At 27.0% G+C, this 17,500-nt stretch overlaps 1 protein-coding gene across 8 annotated transcripts in view; it reads right to left on the minus strand.

The window, feature by feature from the left end:
* The window catches only part of LOC145278064 (uncharacterized), a 765,737-nt gene that overhangs the window by 93,513 nt on the left and 654,724 nt on the right, over window positions 1-17,500 (minus strand). For 2 of the 8 annotated variants that reach the window (XM_080130306.1, XM_080130311.1), the window contains one exon: window positions 12,711-17,375. The exons of the other annotated variants lie outside the window; for them this stretch is intronic. In XM_080130306.1, the coding sequence (XP_079986432.1) occupies window positions 17,080-17,375 (296 nt within the window). In that variant the 3' untranslated portion in view covers window positions 12,711-17,079. Of the gene's footprint in view, window positions 1-12,710; window positions 17,376-17,500 lie in introns of those variants that run through there. 8 annotated transcript variants of the gene reach the window in all.

Here is a 17,500-nt window from a genome sequence, read left to right on the forward strand (position 1 = left end):
CGCAATTTCACTTTTTGGGGGTTTCTGTGGCATTTCCTTCCATATTCCCCCCCCCCCATTTCTTTTGTGACTTCCTCGTGGCTGATTTCTGTTCGTAGTTTCTGTGAGTGGGTTTCACCATTCAAAGATTTTTCTTGTATTATTTTTTTCATCAATGTCGTCTATGGTATAGCATTAACCTCCCTTTTGAGTCCAATTGCTCATAGTCTTTGTCCAGTTCCTTCAATTATTATTATAATACTGACTTTCTCCATGTTCCATATTCTTCACTTCTCTTACAAATCCGTGTATTTGCTTCCATCTCTTGAATTTTAAGCCTGTGACCTGCTGAAACAGCAAAATCTACAGTTTTGCATTATTCTTTCTTGTGAACTCTTATGGAATCCTGCCGCTTAGCTTAGACGAGTTTATCTATTTGTACGCCCATGTCCCATTAAAATTTGTCATTTTTCAATACTGTTCCCGATTTGCATCTACACAATTTTATGACGTGCTCAAATGTTTCCAGAGTACTTTTCCCCTGCAGTTTGGTCTATTCTTGTATTCTTATCTGGCTAGTTTGCAGCATGAACTTATAACTTGATGTACTGTTTCGTCTCTTTGTCCACAGAGTCTACATTAACTGTTTTTTTCTGGGTATGAGCTATCTTATTTTTTAGGTTTATATCTATATTAGCTTTGAGGTAGATAATACTAATCGCATTATTCTGTTTTCCTGTTTAAGTAGATATAAAATTTACGTTGCCCAGCGTTGCTCGACCTTGCCCGGCCTTGCCCAGCGTTGCCCATTCATACAATACGCTTAAACATGATATTTTAATTTATTTAGCTTGCGTATGTATTATTATAGAATGAATCCTCTATTGAATATTATATATTACGAGGAATAATTTTATATTAATAATAATAGTAATGATAATTTCGTTTATCAAATTCTGTTTGTGTTTGTTTATAATATCACGTCAGCTGATGTTTGGGCTTGACAATGAATGCTCTGGAAAAGTCTTTTCTGATTAATGTTTGGTTATAAAATATGCAAACGAAGAAATGATTTGTGGCGATTTTAAATGGTACCTTTTCTTTTATCGTAAAATGAACTCAATTATAATAATAAAATAAAAAAAATAAAAATTATACTGTTGTTCCTCAAATTCCGTCTGTGTTTGTCTACAATATTACGTCAGCTGATATTTTGGCTTGGCAATCTTAAACGTAGTCTTTCTTCTCTTATAGAAAGAAAAATTACTGGGAAATATACTATGTTATACCAGCTGAGGTTACATCGGTATAACGTAAAATATTCCCCTGAAAAAAGTATTTTTATCCATAAGAGCAGAAAGACTATTTTTTAAATCGGATTTTTTTTCGATTTTCGATACCTATCGGATGAATTTCTCTAAAAAATATTTAAAAAAAAAAACATGTCTTACACTGCCAGAAATATGAATTACTTTTGTGTGAAATGTGCAAAAGATTGGCTCAGCCGTTTTGGAACCGATGAGGAAGAAATTCGCACACACAAATACACAAGGTGACTTTTATATAATAGTAGATATAGAAGTATATGTTATTACTAGCATGGATGCCCGGTGTTGCTCGGGTGTTTGAAGGTGTGCGTTGAGTAAAAAAAATGTGGTAATAGGTAGGCTCGAACTCGTGACGCGAAGGCGGAAAAGAAAATGAAAGAAAACCTGACGTCTTACCGCTACTCCATGACGTGAGCGGAAGTCCGGAACGTTAAAATTAGGCAAAGTCAAACCAACCGATACGATGACTTGCAAAAATGACTCGCAAAAAACCGACCCCTTCTTGTAGAACACTGCTCCGTTGAAGGTGAAGGAATTAATGTTTCTGGCCAATTTTTCGTTATTAGTCGTCCGAGACATCGAACTTCAATATGATACCAATCTTGTGAATATCCGCTGCCTGTGTCGAAACTTTTAGGCAGACATGCAAACACACATGCATACATTCATACATACATATATTTAAACATACAGGTGAGATGTATATCATAGATTATACCCCCCTTAAGTAAGACACTTTATCAAATCTTCAATACTAACGATTACTACAATATTATCCCATAGATTACTGTACACGCAATAACCCTTATCCCCAAGTGGCCTCCGGGCCTTGCTAAGTGGTGACTACCATCTAAAAAAAATATTATTGTTGTATTTATTAAATATCCAAATATTTATTTCATTTACATATAGTTTTTACATATCTCAACATGCATAAAAATTATTCATATGCACGTATGTCTAGGTATCACCCGTTATCATTAGGGTTACACGTTCTGGAAAAGGATTGAACTCACAACTACAAAATCGGCACTCTAGCGTTTTACCGCTGAGCCACGACGCCTTGTCAAATTTTATGTACGATTTTAAAAACAGGTTTCTATAAAAAGAAAAAAAGATAAAGGCCGTAACATCTTCAACGCTTAAGACGCGAAAATGAAATACTAATAAAATAACAACAGCCTCGTGACATTTTTCGGATGAACACTTTTATTGATAGTACACACACGAAACTCTGGTCCCATTCGAAGTGATCTCCTCCGGCTGCAATGCACTTCTTGTACCATTCCAACAACTTTTTGAAGGCTCCAATGAAATTCTTCTTTAATGAGCGTTTCAATGACCATCGTCACAGCCTCGTTCATCTCCTCAATTGTCTCAAAACGACAGCCTCTAGGGTTTTCCTTGAACTTAGGGAATAAGCAAAAGTCACAAGGAGCAAGGTCTGGACAATAGGGAGGGTGAGAAACTGTCTTGACCAGTTCCCTGATATCATGACAACGTTTTCCTTTCTGATATTCTCTGACTACCCTTAGAGCAAACTCCATGCAAATCTTCAGTTCCCCATGAATACTTGTGTGTACAGTTCCCACACTGACATCAAACTGTGTACTTATTGTCTCTATAAATACACGACGGTCCTTATCTATGAAATTCTTTATATGGAGAACCAACTCTGATGTTCTGGCTTCCTTACCGTCCACACATATCATCATCTCTCACAGACACCCTGCCTTCTTTTAACCTTATGCTACTCAAATGTTCGATTCTTGCAAGATGGTCCAAAGGAATGCTGAAGCATTTCCTACGTTTTTGTGGTCTTTTATCCAAGGTTAAATCATAATTTTATTGCATATCGTTTTTTCTATGATATCCTCACGTCCAGATTGCATTTTTGGAAATTCACCAGCTATGATAATCAGACTTTAGTAGGGTGTATTCCAGTTCCTGCTGTAGTTGTTCATTTGAACCTTTAAATCATAGATATTAGTCCGTCATCTCACAAGATGTATAGCAATAACATTCTGAATTTTCAAGAGTCTACGACGGTCGGAATTTTCTGCTTCAACACGACATTGACGCCAAACATACGGCAAAACTCACAGCGGAATGTTTAAAAATAATGACACTAGTAGGCTCAATTGGCCAAATCAATCCCCTGACATAAATCCAATTGAGGATTTGGGGAATACTTTGAAGGTTAAAGTTCATAAGCTGAATTTACATAAACTCCATATCTCGAAAATATTAAGCAAATCGCAAATATAAATCAGTTAGAACAGAAAATTGCATGTATCAAATAATTATGCGTTTCACTATATATATATATATATATATATATATATATATATATATATATATATATATATATAATTCTCCTATGGCCGGTTCATATTTACACAACAAAATGTATATTTGATGACGTGGCTATAATTTGAAGCTAGGAAAACAAGTCATCATGATAATAAATGTCGTCCACCGGAACAAATGAAAGAGAAACACAAAATGGCCGCGTCGATATAAATGTGTCTGAAAATAACACTGCACACACACACACACACACACACACACACACACACACACGCACATACACTCAACCATCATTCGCAAAACGCAGCAAATGGCAGTCACTGTTTATCGGCCTGAAGACGTTTCAAGAAGTCATACCGTCGCGTTGAGTTATGGCTGAAAACACTTAAGAGCGATATGAAGACACTTTGCTGAATAGATACACGGGTGATTTTATATCAAATATATAAAGCTAGTTGGTCGGATTGTAAAAGTTACACTCAAATAGCATTTAAGCTGGTAAATTAAGCTTTATTTCAAGTTTCAAGTCGTCCTGCTCTTTTACTTACCACTGGAATTTAGCCGATTCAGGAGAAGTATGGCTAAACATGGCGCCACCCTTTCTTCAGAATTACCCGGTATACTCGCAGAGGGCATCCGTTATTTTTCAAGACTGAATGCAAGCCATGATCATTTTCGGTTTGGGTATTTATTCAAAGTGTTGTTAGAAAAAGATGGCAGCATAAGGAATTTGTTCAAAGTTTTTTTTAGTGTTTTAACACATTCTTGGTTAATACCTACAGACAATCATATTTTTTTCTTTTCATAGCTTGTGCTGATCACGTAATGAGAAGGTTTTAATCTTACCTTCAATCACTTACTGAAGCCACACTGAAAAGCTATAACACAGTGAACTAACGTGTCCGTTAATATAAAGGTTGTCCAACAAAAGTAACTGAAGGGTTGAAAATCTGTGTCATTTTATCATTAATGATAATATTTTTTTCAATTTTAGACATTTTACAGATAATATTTTTCAAATTTATTATGAGCATTGAACAACGTAAGCAAGTTGTAAAATGTATCTTTTCAAGGATCAGAGAATATCTTATCGGCGACGCTATTGATATGTTGTGTATAACGCATATGTAAATTATACTTAATTTGCATATCATTACAGATATCATCAAAAATGAAGACTCTATTTAAGTTTAAAAGCCTTCAGTGACATTTGGGAGACACACACACTCTCTCCCCCCTCTCTCTCTCTCGCTATATATATATATATATATATATATATATATATATATATATATATATATATATATATAGCATGTGTGGTAAAATGAAGATAAAAAGTGCTCAATACGTTAGTAGACCTAAATATATTTTTTATTATTATTACAACCGCAAGTGTATTAACTTAATTAATTTCTAATTAAAAATTAAAATAAAAAGGAAATATATATATATATATATATATACACATATATATATATATATATATATATATATATATATATATATATATATATATTGTGTGATTACATACGGATATTCAAACCAAGAGAAATATCGTAATAAAAGTATTTTCATGTAAACAACAGAATCAGGAGGAATGCAAAAATGTGCAAATATTAAATCTTTTGGAGAATTTTCCATTTAATGGTGGAGTTGAGTTTATTTTGAATCAGATTTAAGTAGTAGGTAGTTAATGGGGTTTGTTGGGTTGTTTGGGGTTGTTATTAAAAGAGCATTTTTAGACTCTAAAACCATCTTTAAAAGAGGTTCTGGCAAGGTTTTCTATTGAAGAAATGTTGGCTTTGTATACAACTTTATTATTTGGGATAGTTAAAGAGACTATAATTTGGGTTTGTATTGTTTAAGAGACTACTATTTGGGATCGTTTAAAAGACTATAATTGCGAGTCGTTTAAGAGACGATAATTCAGTATTGTTTAAGCAACTACTAATTAGGGTTGGTTCGGGGACTATAATTTTGGATCGTTTAAGAGACTATAATTTGGTATTGTTTAAGAGACTATTATCAGCATCGTTTAAGAGACTATAATTTCGGATCATTTAAGAGACTATAATTTTGATCGTTTAAGAGACTATACTTTGGGATCGTTCAAGAGACTTAAGTTTTTAATCGTATAAGAGTCTATATTTGTGCACTTAAAGTGACTATAATTTTGGATCGTTTAAAATACTGTTATTTGTGATCAGTTAAGAGATCATAATTTGAGACCTTTTAAGAGCTATAATTTTTGATCGTTTAAGAGACTACAATTCGTGATTCGGCGTCATTTTTATTTTTGTTTTTTACTAGTTTGTCTTTGTTGCACAATGCTATTTTTTGTATGCAATCATTTTTTTTTTGTTTTCATAGCGATTCATATTTTTTTATTTGTTTTATGTTTGCACAATGATTAACATAGTTTTTTTAAAGTTTATTTTTATGATAACACAATGGTTTATATTCGTTGTTTGCAAAATGTATAATGATCGTTCTTACTTGTTTATTGGTATGTTACAATAGTTCATATTTTTATTCGGGTATTATTTACGTTTACACACTGTTTTTTTTTACTCGTTTATTTTTCTCAATGATGAATTTTTGTTTGCATGTTTTCAATACGTTTGTTTGTTTCCACAATAATAAATTCTGGTCTTTTTTACTTGTTTATTTTTTGTCTTACGCAATGATCGATTTTTTATTACTCGGTTATTTTTTATGTTTGCGCAATAAATTATTTTATTATTTTTACTTATTAATTTTTGTTTGCCCAATAATCAATATTTTTCTATTATTGTGTATGTTTCGACAATGATCAATTTGATTTTTTTCTACTCGCTTATTTTATTTTTTTTATAAATTATTGTTTTTCTACTTGTTTATATTATGTGTGCCCATTGATTAATTTTTGTTTTTTATTGTTTATTTTATGTTAACACAATAATTAATTTTTGTTTTTACTTGTTTATTTTATTTTACACAATAATTAATTTTTGTTTTTTCATTGTTTATTTTTACACAATGATTAATTTTTGATTTTACTTGTTTATTTTATGTTTACACAATAATTAATTTCGGTTTTTACTTTTTTATTTTATTTTTACACAATGATTATTTTTTTGTTTTTTAATTGTTTATTTTATTTTTACACAATGATTAATTTTTGTTTTGTAATTGTTGATTATATTTTTACACAATGATTAATTTTTGTTTTTACTTGTTTATTTTATGTTTACACAATGATTAATGTTTGTTTTTACTTGTTTATTTTATGTTTACACAATGATTAATGTTTGTTTTTTAATTAGTTATTTTATTTTTACACAATGATTAATTTTTGTTTTTATTTTTTTTTATTTGTACACAATGATTAATTTTTGGTTTTTACTTGTTTATTTTATGTTTACCAATGATTAATTTTTTTAAAATTTTTTTTATGTTTACACAATGATTAATTTTTGTTTTTTAATTGTTGATTTTATTTTTACACAATGATTATTTTTTTAATTGTTAATTTTATGTTTACACAATGATATATTTTTGATTTTTACTTGTTTATTTTATTTTTACACAATGATTAATTTTTTGTTTCTACTTGTTTATTTTATTTTACACAATGATTAATTTTTGTTTTTTACTTGTTTATTTTATTTTTACACGATGATTAATTTTTGTTTTTTAATTGTTGATTTTATTTTACACAATGATTAATTTTTGTTTTTACTTGTTTATTTTATTATTTTTTGTTTTTACTTGTTTATTAAATTTTTACACAATGATTAATATTCGGTTTTTAATTGTTTATTTTATGTTTACACAATGATTATTTTTTTACTTGTTTACTTTATTATTTTTTGTTTTTACTTGTTTATTTTATTTTACACAATGATTAATTTTTGTTTTTTAATTGTTTATTTTATTTTACACAATTATAATTTTTTGTTTTTACTTGTTTATTTTATTTTTACACAAATAATATTTTTTTTGTTTTTACTTGTTTATTTTATTTTTATACAATGACTAATTTTTGTTATTGATTTGTTGATTTTATTTGTACAAAATTATAAATTTTTGTTTTTACTTGTTTATTTTATTTTTACACAATGATTAATTTTTTATTTTAAATTGTTAATTTTATTTTTAAATAATGATTTATTTTTGTTTTGTAATTGTTTATTTTATGTTTACACAATGATTATTTTTGCTTTTACTTGTTTATTTTATTTTTACAAAATGATTAAATTTTGTTTTTTAATTGATTATTTTATTTTTACACAATGATAAATTTTTGTTTTTAATTGTTTCTTTTATTTTTACACAAGTATTAATTAATGTGTTCTTGTTTATTTTATGTTTACACAATGATTAATTTTTGTTTTTTAATTGTTTATTTTATGTTTACACAATGATTAATTTTTTGTTTTCACTTGTTTATTTTATTTTTTCACAATGATTATTTTTTTTATTTTACTTGTTTATGTTACGCTTACACAATTATGAATTTTTGTTTTTAGTTGTTTATTTTATTTTTACACAGTGGTTAATTCTTGCTTTTACTTGTTTATTTTATGTTTACACAATGATTAATGTTTGTTTTTACTTATTTATTTTATTTTTATACAATTATTAATTTTTGTTTTTTACTTGTTTATTTTATGTTTACCAATGATTAATTTTTGTTTTTTAATTGTTTATTTTATTTTTACACAATGATTAATTTTTTATTTTACTTTTTTTTTTACGTTTACACAATGATAATTTTTGTTCTTAATTGTTTTTTATGTTTACCGAACGATTAATTTTGGTTTTTTTATTGTTTATTTATTTTTACAATATGATTAATTTTTGTTTTTAATTGTTTATCTTATATTTACGCAATTATTAATGTTTGTTTTTACTTATTTATTTTATTTTTAGACAATGATTAATTTTTTTTTAACTTGTTTATTTTATGTAAAAACAATGAATACTTTTTGTATTATAACTTGGTTATTTTATGTTTACACAATGATAAATTTTTGTTTTTTATTGTTTATCTGATTTTTACACAATGATTTATTTTTTTACTTGTTTATTTTATGTTTACACAATGCTTAATTTTTGGTTTTAATTGTTTATTTTATGTTTACACAATGATTAATTTTTGTTGTTTACTTGTTTATTTTATTTGTACACAATGATTAATTTTTGTTTTTTACTTGTATATTTTATTTTTACACAATGATTAATTTTTGGTTTTACTTGTTTATTTTATGTTTACACAATGATCAATTTTTTTTTTTACTTGTATATTTTTTATTTACACAATGATTAATTTTTTTACTGGTTTATTTTATGTTTAAACAATGATTTATTTTTGGTTTTAATTGTTTATTTTATGTTTACACAATTATTAATTGTTGTTTTTAATGTTTATTTTATGTTTACACAATAATTAATTTTTTGGTTTTTACTTGTTTATTTTATGTTTACACAATGATTACTTTTGTGTGTTTACTTGTTCACTATATTTTTACATAATGATTGATTTGTTTTAATTGTTTATTTTATTTTACACAATGATTATTTTTGTTTTTAATTGTTTATTTTATTATTTTTTGTTTTTTCTTGTTTATTAATTTTTACACAATGATTAATTTTCGTTTTTTAATTGTGTATTTTATTATTGCACAATGATTATTTTTTGTTTTTACTTGTTTATTTTATTATTTTTTGTTTTTACTTGTTTATTCAATTTTACACAATGAATTATTTTTTTGATTGTTTATTTTATTTTACACAATGATAATTTTTTGTATTTACTTGTTTATTTTATGTTTACACAATTATTAATTTTTTTGTTTTACTTGTTAATTTTATTTTTACACAATGACTAATTTTTGTTATGGATTTGTTGATTTTATTTTTACAAAATTATTAATTTTTGTTTTTACTTGTTTATTTTATTTTTACACAATGATTAATTTTTTATTTTAAATTGTTAATTTTATTTTTAAATAATGATTTATTTTTGTTTTTTAATTGTTTATTTTATTTTTACACAATGATTATTTTTTTATTTTACTTTTTTATTTTACGTTTACACAATGATAATTTTTGTTCTTAATTGTTTTTTTATGTTTACCCTACGATCAATTTTGGTTTTTTCATTGTTTATTTTATTTTTACACAATGATTAATTTTTGTTTTTATTTGTTTAATCTTAAATTTACACAATGATTAATGTTTGTTTTTACTTGTTTATTTTATTTTTAGACAATGATTAATTTTTGTTTTTTACTTGTTTATTTTATGTTTACCAATGATTAATTTTTTTTTTAATTGTTTATTTTATTTTTACACAATGATTAATTTTTTATTTTACTTTTTTATTTTACGTTTACACAATGATATGTTTTTGTAATTACTTGTTTATTTTATGTTAAAACAATGAATTTATTTTATGTTAAAACAATGAATAAGTATGTTAAAACAGTGAATAAGTATGAATGAGTATTATAACTTGGTTATTTTATGTTTACACAATGATTAATTTTTGTTTTTTATTGTTTATCTTATTTTTACACAATGATTTATTTTTGTTTTTACTTGTTTATTTTATGTTTACACAATGATTAATTTTTTGTTTTAATTGTTTATTTTATGTTTACACAATGATTCATTTTTGTTTTTTACTTGTTTATTTTATTTTTACACAATGATTAATATTTGTTTTTTACTTGTTTATTTTATTTTTACACAATGATTAATGTTTTTGTTTTTACTTGTATATTTTATTTTTACACAATGATTTATTTTTTTTACCTTTTTATTTTATGTTTACACAATGATTAATTTTTGTTTTTACCTTCTTATTTTATGTTCACACAATGATTAATTTTTGTTTTTACTTGTTTATTTTATTATTTTTTAGTTTTTACTTGTTTATTCAATTTTACACAATGACTAATTTTTGTTTTTTGATTGTTTATTTTATTTTACACAATGATAATTTTTTGTTTTTACTTGTTTATTTTATTTTTACACAATTATTATTATTTTTGTTTTTACTTGTTTATTTATTTTTATACAATGACAAATTTTTGTTATGGATTTGTTGATTTTATTTTTACAAAATTATTAATTTTTGTTTTTACTTGTTTATTTTATTTTTACACAATGATTAATTTTTTATTTTAAATTGTTAATTTTATTTTTAAATAATGACTAATATTTGTTTGGTAATTGTTTATTTTATGTTTACACAATGATTATTTTTGTTTTTACCTGTTTATTTTATGTTTACACAATCATTAATTTTTGTTTTTACTTGTTTATTTTATATTTACACAATGATCAGATTTTGTTTTTTAATTGATTATTTTATTTTTACACAATGATTAATTTTTGTTTTTAATTGTTTGTTTTATTTTTACACAAGTATTAATTATTGTTTTTCTTGTTTATTTTATGTTTACAGAATGATTAATTTTTGTTTTTTAATTTTTTATTTTATGTTTACACAATGATTAATTTTTTTGTTTTCACTTGTTTATTTTATTTTTACACAATGAATAATTCTTGTTTTTACTTGTTTATTTTATGTTTACACAATTATTAATGTTTGTTTTTACTTATTTATTTTATTTTTATACAATGATTAATTTTTGTTTTTTACTTGTTTGTTTTATGTTTACCGATGATTAATTTTTGTTTTTTAATTGTTTATTTTATTTTTACACAATAATTAATTTTTTATTTTACTTTTTTATTTTACGTTTACACAATGATAATTTTTGTTCTTTATTGTTTTTTTATGTTTACCCAACGATTACTTTTGGTTTTTTCATTGTTTATTTTGATTAATTTTTTTTGTTTTTACTTGTCTATTTTATTTTTACAAAATGAGTAAATTTTGTTTTTAATTGTTTATCTTATATTTACACAATGATTAATATTTTTTTAATTGTTTATTTCATTTTTAGACAATGATTAATTTTTGTTTTTACTTGTTTATTTTATGTTAAAACAATGAATACTTTTTGTATTATAACTTGGTTATTTTATGTTTACACAATGATTAATTTTTGTTTTTTATTGTTTATCTTATTTTTACACAATGATTATTTTTTGTGTTTACTTGTTTATTTTATGTTTACACAATGATTAATTTTTGGTTTTTATTGTTTATTTTATGTTTACACAATGATTAATTTTTGTTTTTTACTTGTTTATTTTATTTTCACACAATGATTAATTTTTTTGTTTTTACTTGTATATTTTATTTTTACACAATGATTAATTTTTGTTTTTACTTGTTTATTTTATGTTTACACAATGATTAATTTTTGTTTTTACTTGTTAATTTTTTAATTGGTTATTTTATTTTACACAATGATTATTTTTTGTTTTTAATTGTTTATTTTATTATTTTTTGTTTTTTCTTGTTTATTTTATTTTTACACAATGATTAATTTTTTTGTTTTTACTTGTATATTTTATTTTTACACAATGATTAATGTTTGTTTTTACTTGTTTATTTTATGTTAAAACAATGATTATTTTTTTTACTTGTTTATTGTATTTTTACACAATGATTAATTTTTGTTTTTACTTGTTTATTTTATTTTTACACAATGATTAATGTTTTTTTTCTATTGTTTATTTTATGTTTACACAATGATTAATGTTTGTTTTTACTTGTTTATTTTATTTTTACACAATGATTAATGTTTGTTTTCTATTGTTTATTTTATTTTTACACAATGATTAATGTTTGTTTTCTATTGTTTATTTTATGTTTACACAATGATTAATTTTTGTTTTTACTTGTTTATTTTATTTTTACACAATGATTAATGTTTGTTTTCTATTGTTTATTTTATGTTTACACAATGATTAATTTTTGTTTTTACTTGTTTATTTTATTTTTACACAATGATTAATGTTTGTTTTCTATTGTTTATTTTATGTTTACACAATGCTTATTTTTTGTTTTTAATTGTTTATTTTATGTTAACACAATGATTAATTTTTGTTTTTACTTGATTAATAATATATTTTACACAATGATTAATATTTGTTTTATTACTTGTTTTTGTTTATGTTTCAAAATTATTCATATTTATTTTATGTTTTAATTTATTTTTTTTCACAATGATTTATATTTGTTTTTTTACCTGCTTTACACAATTATTAATATTTATTTTTCTTACTCGTTTATTTTCATATTTTTGCTCAACGTACATTTTTTTTACTCGCTTTTGTTTGCAAAATTATTTATTTTCGTTTTTTTAATAGTTTATTTCTTTGTTTGCAAAATTATTTGTTTTCGTCTTTTTAATAGTTTATTTCCATGTTTGCTAAATTATTTATTCTCGTTTTTTAATAGTTTATTTCCAGGTTTGTAAAACTATTTATTTTGTTTTTTTTTAATTGTTTATTTCAATGTTTGCCAAATTATTTGTTTTCGTCTTTTTAATAGTTTATTTCCATGTTTGTAAAATCATTTATTCTCGTTTTTTTAATAGTTTATTTCCAGGTTTTAAAATTATTTATTTTAATTTTTTTAATTGTTTATTTCAATGTTTGCAAAATTATTTATATTTACGTTTTTAATAGTTTATTTCCATGTTTGTAAAATCATTTATTCTCGTTTTTTTATAGTTTATTTCCAGGTTTTAAAATTATTCATTTTAGTCTTTTTAATTGTTTATTTCTATGTTTGCAAAATTATTTATATTTTCGTTTTTAATAGTTTATTTCCATGTTTGCAAAATCATTTTTTTCTCGTTTTTTAATAGTTTATTTCCATGTTCATAAAATTATTTATTCTCGTTTTAAATAGTTTATTTCCATGTTTGTAAAATTATTTATTCTCGTTTTTTAATAGTTCATTTCCAGGTTTGCTAAATTATTTATTCTCGTTTTTTAATAGTTTATTTCCAGGTTTGTAAAACTATTTATTTTGTTGTTTTTTTTAATTGTTTGTTTCGATGTCTGCCAAATTATTTGTTTTCGTGTTTTTAATAGTTTATTTCCATGTTTGTAAAATTATTTATTCTCGTTTTTTAATAGTTTATTTCAATGTTTGTAAATTTATTTATTCTCATTTTTTATAGTTTATTTCCATGTTTGTAAAATTATTTATTCTCGTTTTTAATAGTTTATTTCCATGTTTGTAAAATTATTTATTTTGTTTTTTTATAGTTTATTTCCATGTTTGTAAAATTATTTATTCTCGTTTTTTATAGTGTATTTCCATGTCTGCAAAATTATTTATTCTCGTTTTTTAATAGTTTATTTCCATGTTTGTAAAATACTTTAATCTCGTTTTTTATAGTTTATTTCAATGTTGGCATAATTATTTTTTTTTGTTTTTTAATAGTTTATTTCGATGTTTGAAAAATTATTTGTTTTCGTTTTTTAAATTGCCTATTTCTATCTGGCTATCTCATAAAAAACAACCACCTTGATTTCGTTCTAAGTATAACCTTGTCTGAAATGTCTCAATACATGTCTCTCCTCCCACATCATTTTCTTCTCCTCCTCCCGTCTCATTCGACCTATTCCCCTCTTCCATATTTACGCACTTCTTTTCCTCCTCCTCCTACCACCATCATCACTTTCACCCTTGTCATTCCAATCTCAGGAATAAGGCCGACATTCAACCAGTTGAATATCTTCATCAATAAAACCCTTCCCTCCCTCCCCAATTGGTACATCAGGTGGGTGTGGTATTTATTTCCCCCTCTCTGCCAGACACCCACACACGTACAGCGTCTGTACTGAACATCTACCTCTTTTCCATCTTTATGAGGTGGGGGTGGGGTGGAACCGAGATTCGAGCTCGTCCGTGATTCTTCCTGTGAACCCCTTCAACCAATCAGTGAATGGATGCGATCACGTGATACATCCGTGGAAGCTTCGAGGCGACCATTAGTAAAATTTAGAGCGCAGAGCTCTCGCAAAAAAAACAAAAACAAAAAACGGAGCGCGCACCTGTTGTTAAGTTCTCATTGGTCGAAAGATTCGAGCATACATTTTCTCGCCTTGCTATAGCACGCACCCACACGCGTGAAGACAATGTGTATGTGTATGTGTGTGTGTGTGTCTGGGGAGGGGCAGTGGAGAGGGGGACATAAATCTATTCACTCCTCTGAGAACACATTTAGTAGTCTGCAACGAAGAAGAAGAGGAGGAAGAAGAGAAGGAGCAGCAGGAGAGGGAGGAGGAGGAGAGGGAGGAGGGGATGAGGAGGGGGAGGAGGGGGAGGAGGAGGAGTACATAGCAATGGCTCAGATGGTAGGCACGTCCACCAAATCTTGGTAAGCACCCAATAACATCAGAGACAAATTATTCTTCAAACACAAATTAAATAAATTTTGAAGACCCTCCGTGCGACATGGTATCTAAAATAAACCAAATAATTACTGCCACTTGTTGTACTTGTACTTCATTTTGTAATTTTATTTTACGGCATATCAACTCTTTTTTTTTTTAAGTTATTTGCTCCGAATATTACAATTTTAGCGACAGTTCATATTTACTTGCCTCCCCACGAGGGTAAAGTTAAACACAAGGTCGTTTTTTTTTTATGTGAGAGAATCTAGCTCCCCCAAATAGACACTCTGGGCCGGAACGAGAAACAATCTGGAAAAATTTCTCTCTGATTGACGGGCAACATAATAGACTAAATTTAGCATCAAAACAGATACTACACTTTGCTACCAGCCCAAAGTGACAGTTGGTCTGTTTAAAGTTATTAATATATAAAGGAAATTAATATTTTACGGTGTTTGTACTTAAAATTTGCATTTATCAAAACTAAAGGCAACTCGAGGATAAAAGAAAAAAATTAAGGAAAGGGATGCTGAATGACGAAGCCTATTATCAGAAGATTGAAAATGGTGAACAATGTTCAATTGTTATGTGAACGGTGTATGACAAGTATTCGTTTATATCACTTTTGAAGACGACCATGTTGCATTCTATAGGGAAGCCATATTATGATTATATCAGGCATATCAAGTCTGTTTATAGAAATTTTTGTCTGATTCGAGGCGCACAAAAAATGATATAATAAATGGTGCGACATTAGCAAATTTTAAGTGCAAACACCGTAAAATATTAACCATCACACATTCACAGCTAGAATTTGTCTTGCTTTCATATGGAAGCAATACAAATTCTTGCTGTGAGTGTGTGATGAGGAGGAGTAACGGATTGGAGTTCAGTCGATCACCTTCCATGGAAATAACGATTGAGCATAAAGAGACTATCGACGTCTCGTGAAAGAAAAGTGTTGCACAGAACAGGAGAGATGTTTCATTAGTAAACTAGAAATGTCGACTTTGGATTTGGTACAGTCAAGAAAGTTAGCATACTCCGGATGGCACCTCCCCAGATGTGGCTGTGATCATCCATTGTTTTATCGTTATTTCCATGGCAGGTGATCGTCTAAACACCAATCTCTGATCCCCCTCGCCAATCTTTCACGAAAAACACCCGTCTAGCTGAATCCACTGTGAAAAATTTCCCCCACTCTATATCTGTGCCTAAATCAAAACGCGGATTCCATGAACAAAGCTTCTTTCTTAGAACTGCACGCCTGTGGAACGCTGTTCCGTCTGCTTGCTTCCCACCGGACTACAACTTATATGTGTTCAAGTCCAACGCTAACAAATTCCTAATGAACCGCCCCCTTAAGTAAACACTTCATCAAATCTCCACACTAACGTAATGTACTTGCAATAACCCTTATCCCTGAGTGGCTTCCGGGCCTTGATAAGTGGTGATCACTGTGTAAAAAAAAAAAGAGACATCGCGCTTAGTTTATAATGTGTTTTATTTGTTCATCAAACGGAAACATTCTATTCGTGGTCTACAATGGAATCATTTTAACGGTAAAAAGATTTCAACATTAGAATACATTCCCGCCATTAAAAAAATATATTGCTAATTCTCATGAATTATGACAATCAAATAAAATATATAACGCAAAACAGTAATAGTATTTTTCATTTATACAGGGTTGAACGATAACAAACAAACTACAGACTGTACAACACTACAGCTTTATTTTAATACTTTTATTGAAAAAAAATCAATCTAGGCAACTCAATTATGTAGTAGAGCTGACATCTATTCAATGTAGCCGCCTTCAGCCTCAATCAACGCCTCCATAGTGATCTGGAACTAGGAGCATGCTTTTGCACAAGATCGGTTAATACTCAGAGGATGGCAGCAATCAGCTGGCTTTGGTGATGTGGGAGGTCATGTTGGTGATGTTCTCGACGTATGACCAAACCAAGTAGTCCAGCGGTTCAGGTTGGGGATGGAGAGCTCAGTAAGAGAAGGGTACAAAGTCGTAGCACTCCTTCTGAATCAATCCAAGCGTTTGGATTGTGGGCCGGTATCAAGCCCTGCTGCCACATCAACGGTTTGCTAGCTGTCACCTGATAGCACTAGGGGGACATCACACTCTTCAGCATATCCAGCCGACTTCGAAGATGTGAGGTGGCATAATGTGGCCCTCACTTAAAACCACACCAAAGATCATAACCGCGGCTTGAAACTTTGCTTCCATCACCCTTGGAACGTCCTTGTTAGTCGTAACTATCCAGCGAAGCATCTTGAAGTTGCTAGCAATGTTCTTGTCATAACTTGGATCTGTAGAGAAAATGAATGGTACGCCAGTTGAACATTGTGCCACTTTCAGACATGATAGAAGGCTGTTGTCGCTCTTAGGATTCGTACACAACTGGCCACCAAGAAGATGGTCTGCAACAAAAAAAGATAATCGGTTTTCATCAATCGGAAATGGAATCATGTCGTATTTTCTAAGGTGATAATTGTATCGTTTCACCCTATATATATATATATATATATATTTCCTTGTTTTCATT

This window comes from Euprymna scolopes, chromosome 6 (genome assembly GCF_053919585.1).
Source record: "Euprymna scolopes isolate OS-2025 chromosome 6, ASM5391958v1, whole genome shotgun sequence".
Classification (NCBI taxonomy): Eukaryota; Metazoa; Mollusca; class Cephalopoda; order Sepiida; family Sepiolidae; genus Euprymna; species Euprymna scolopes.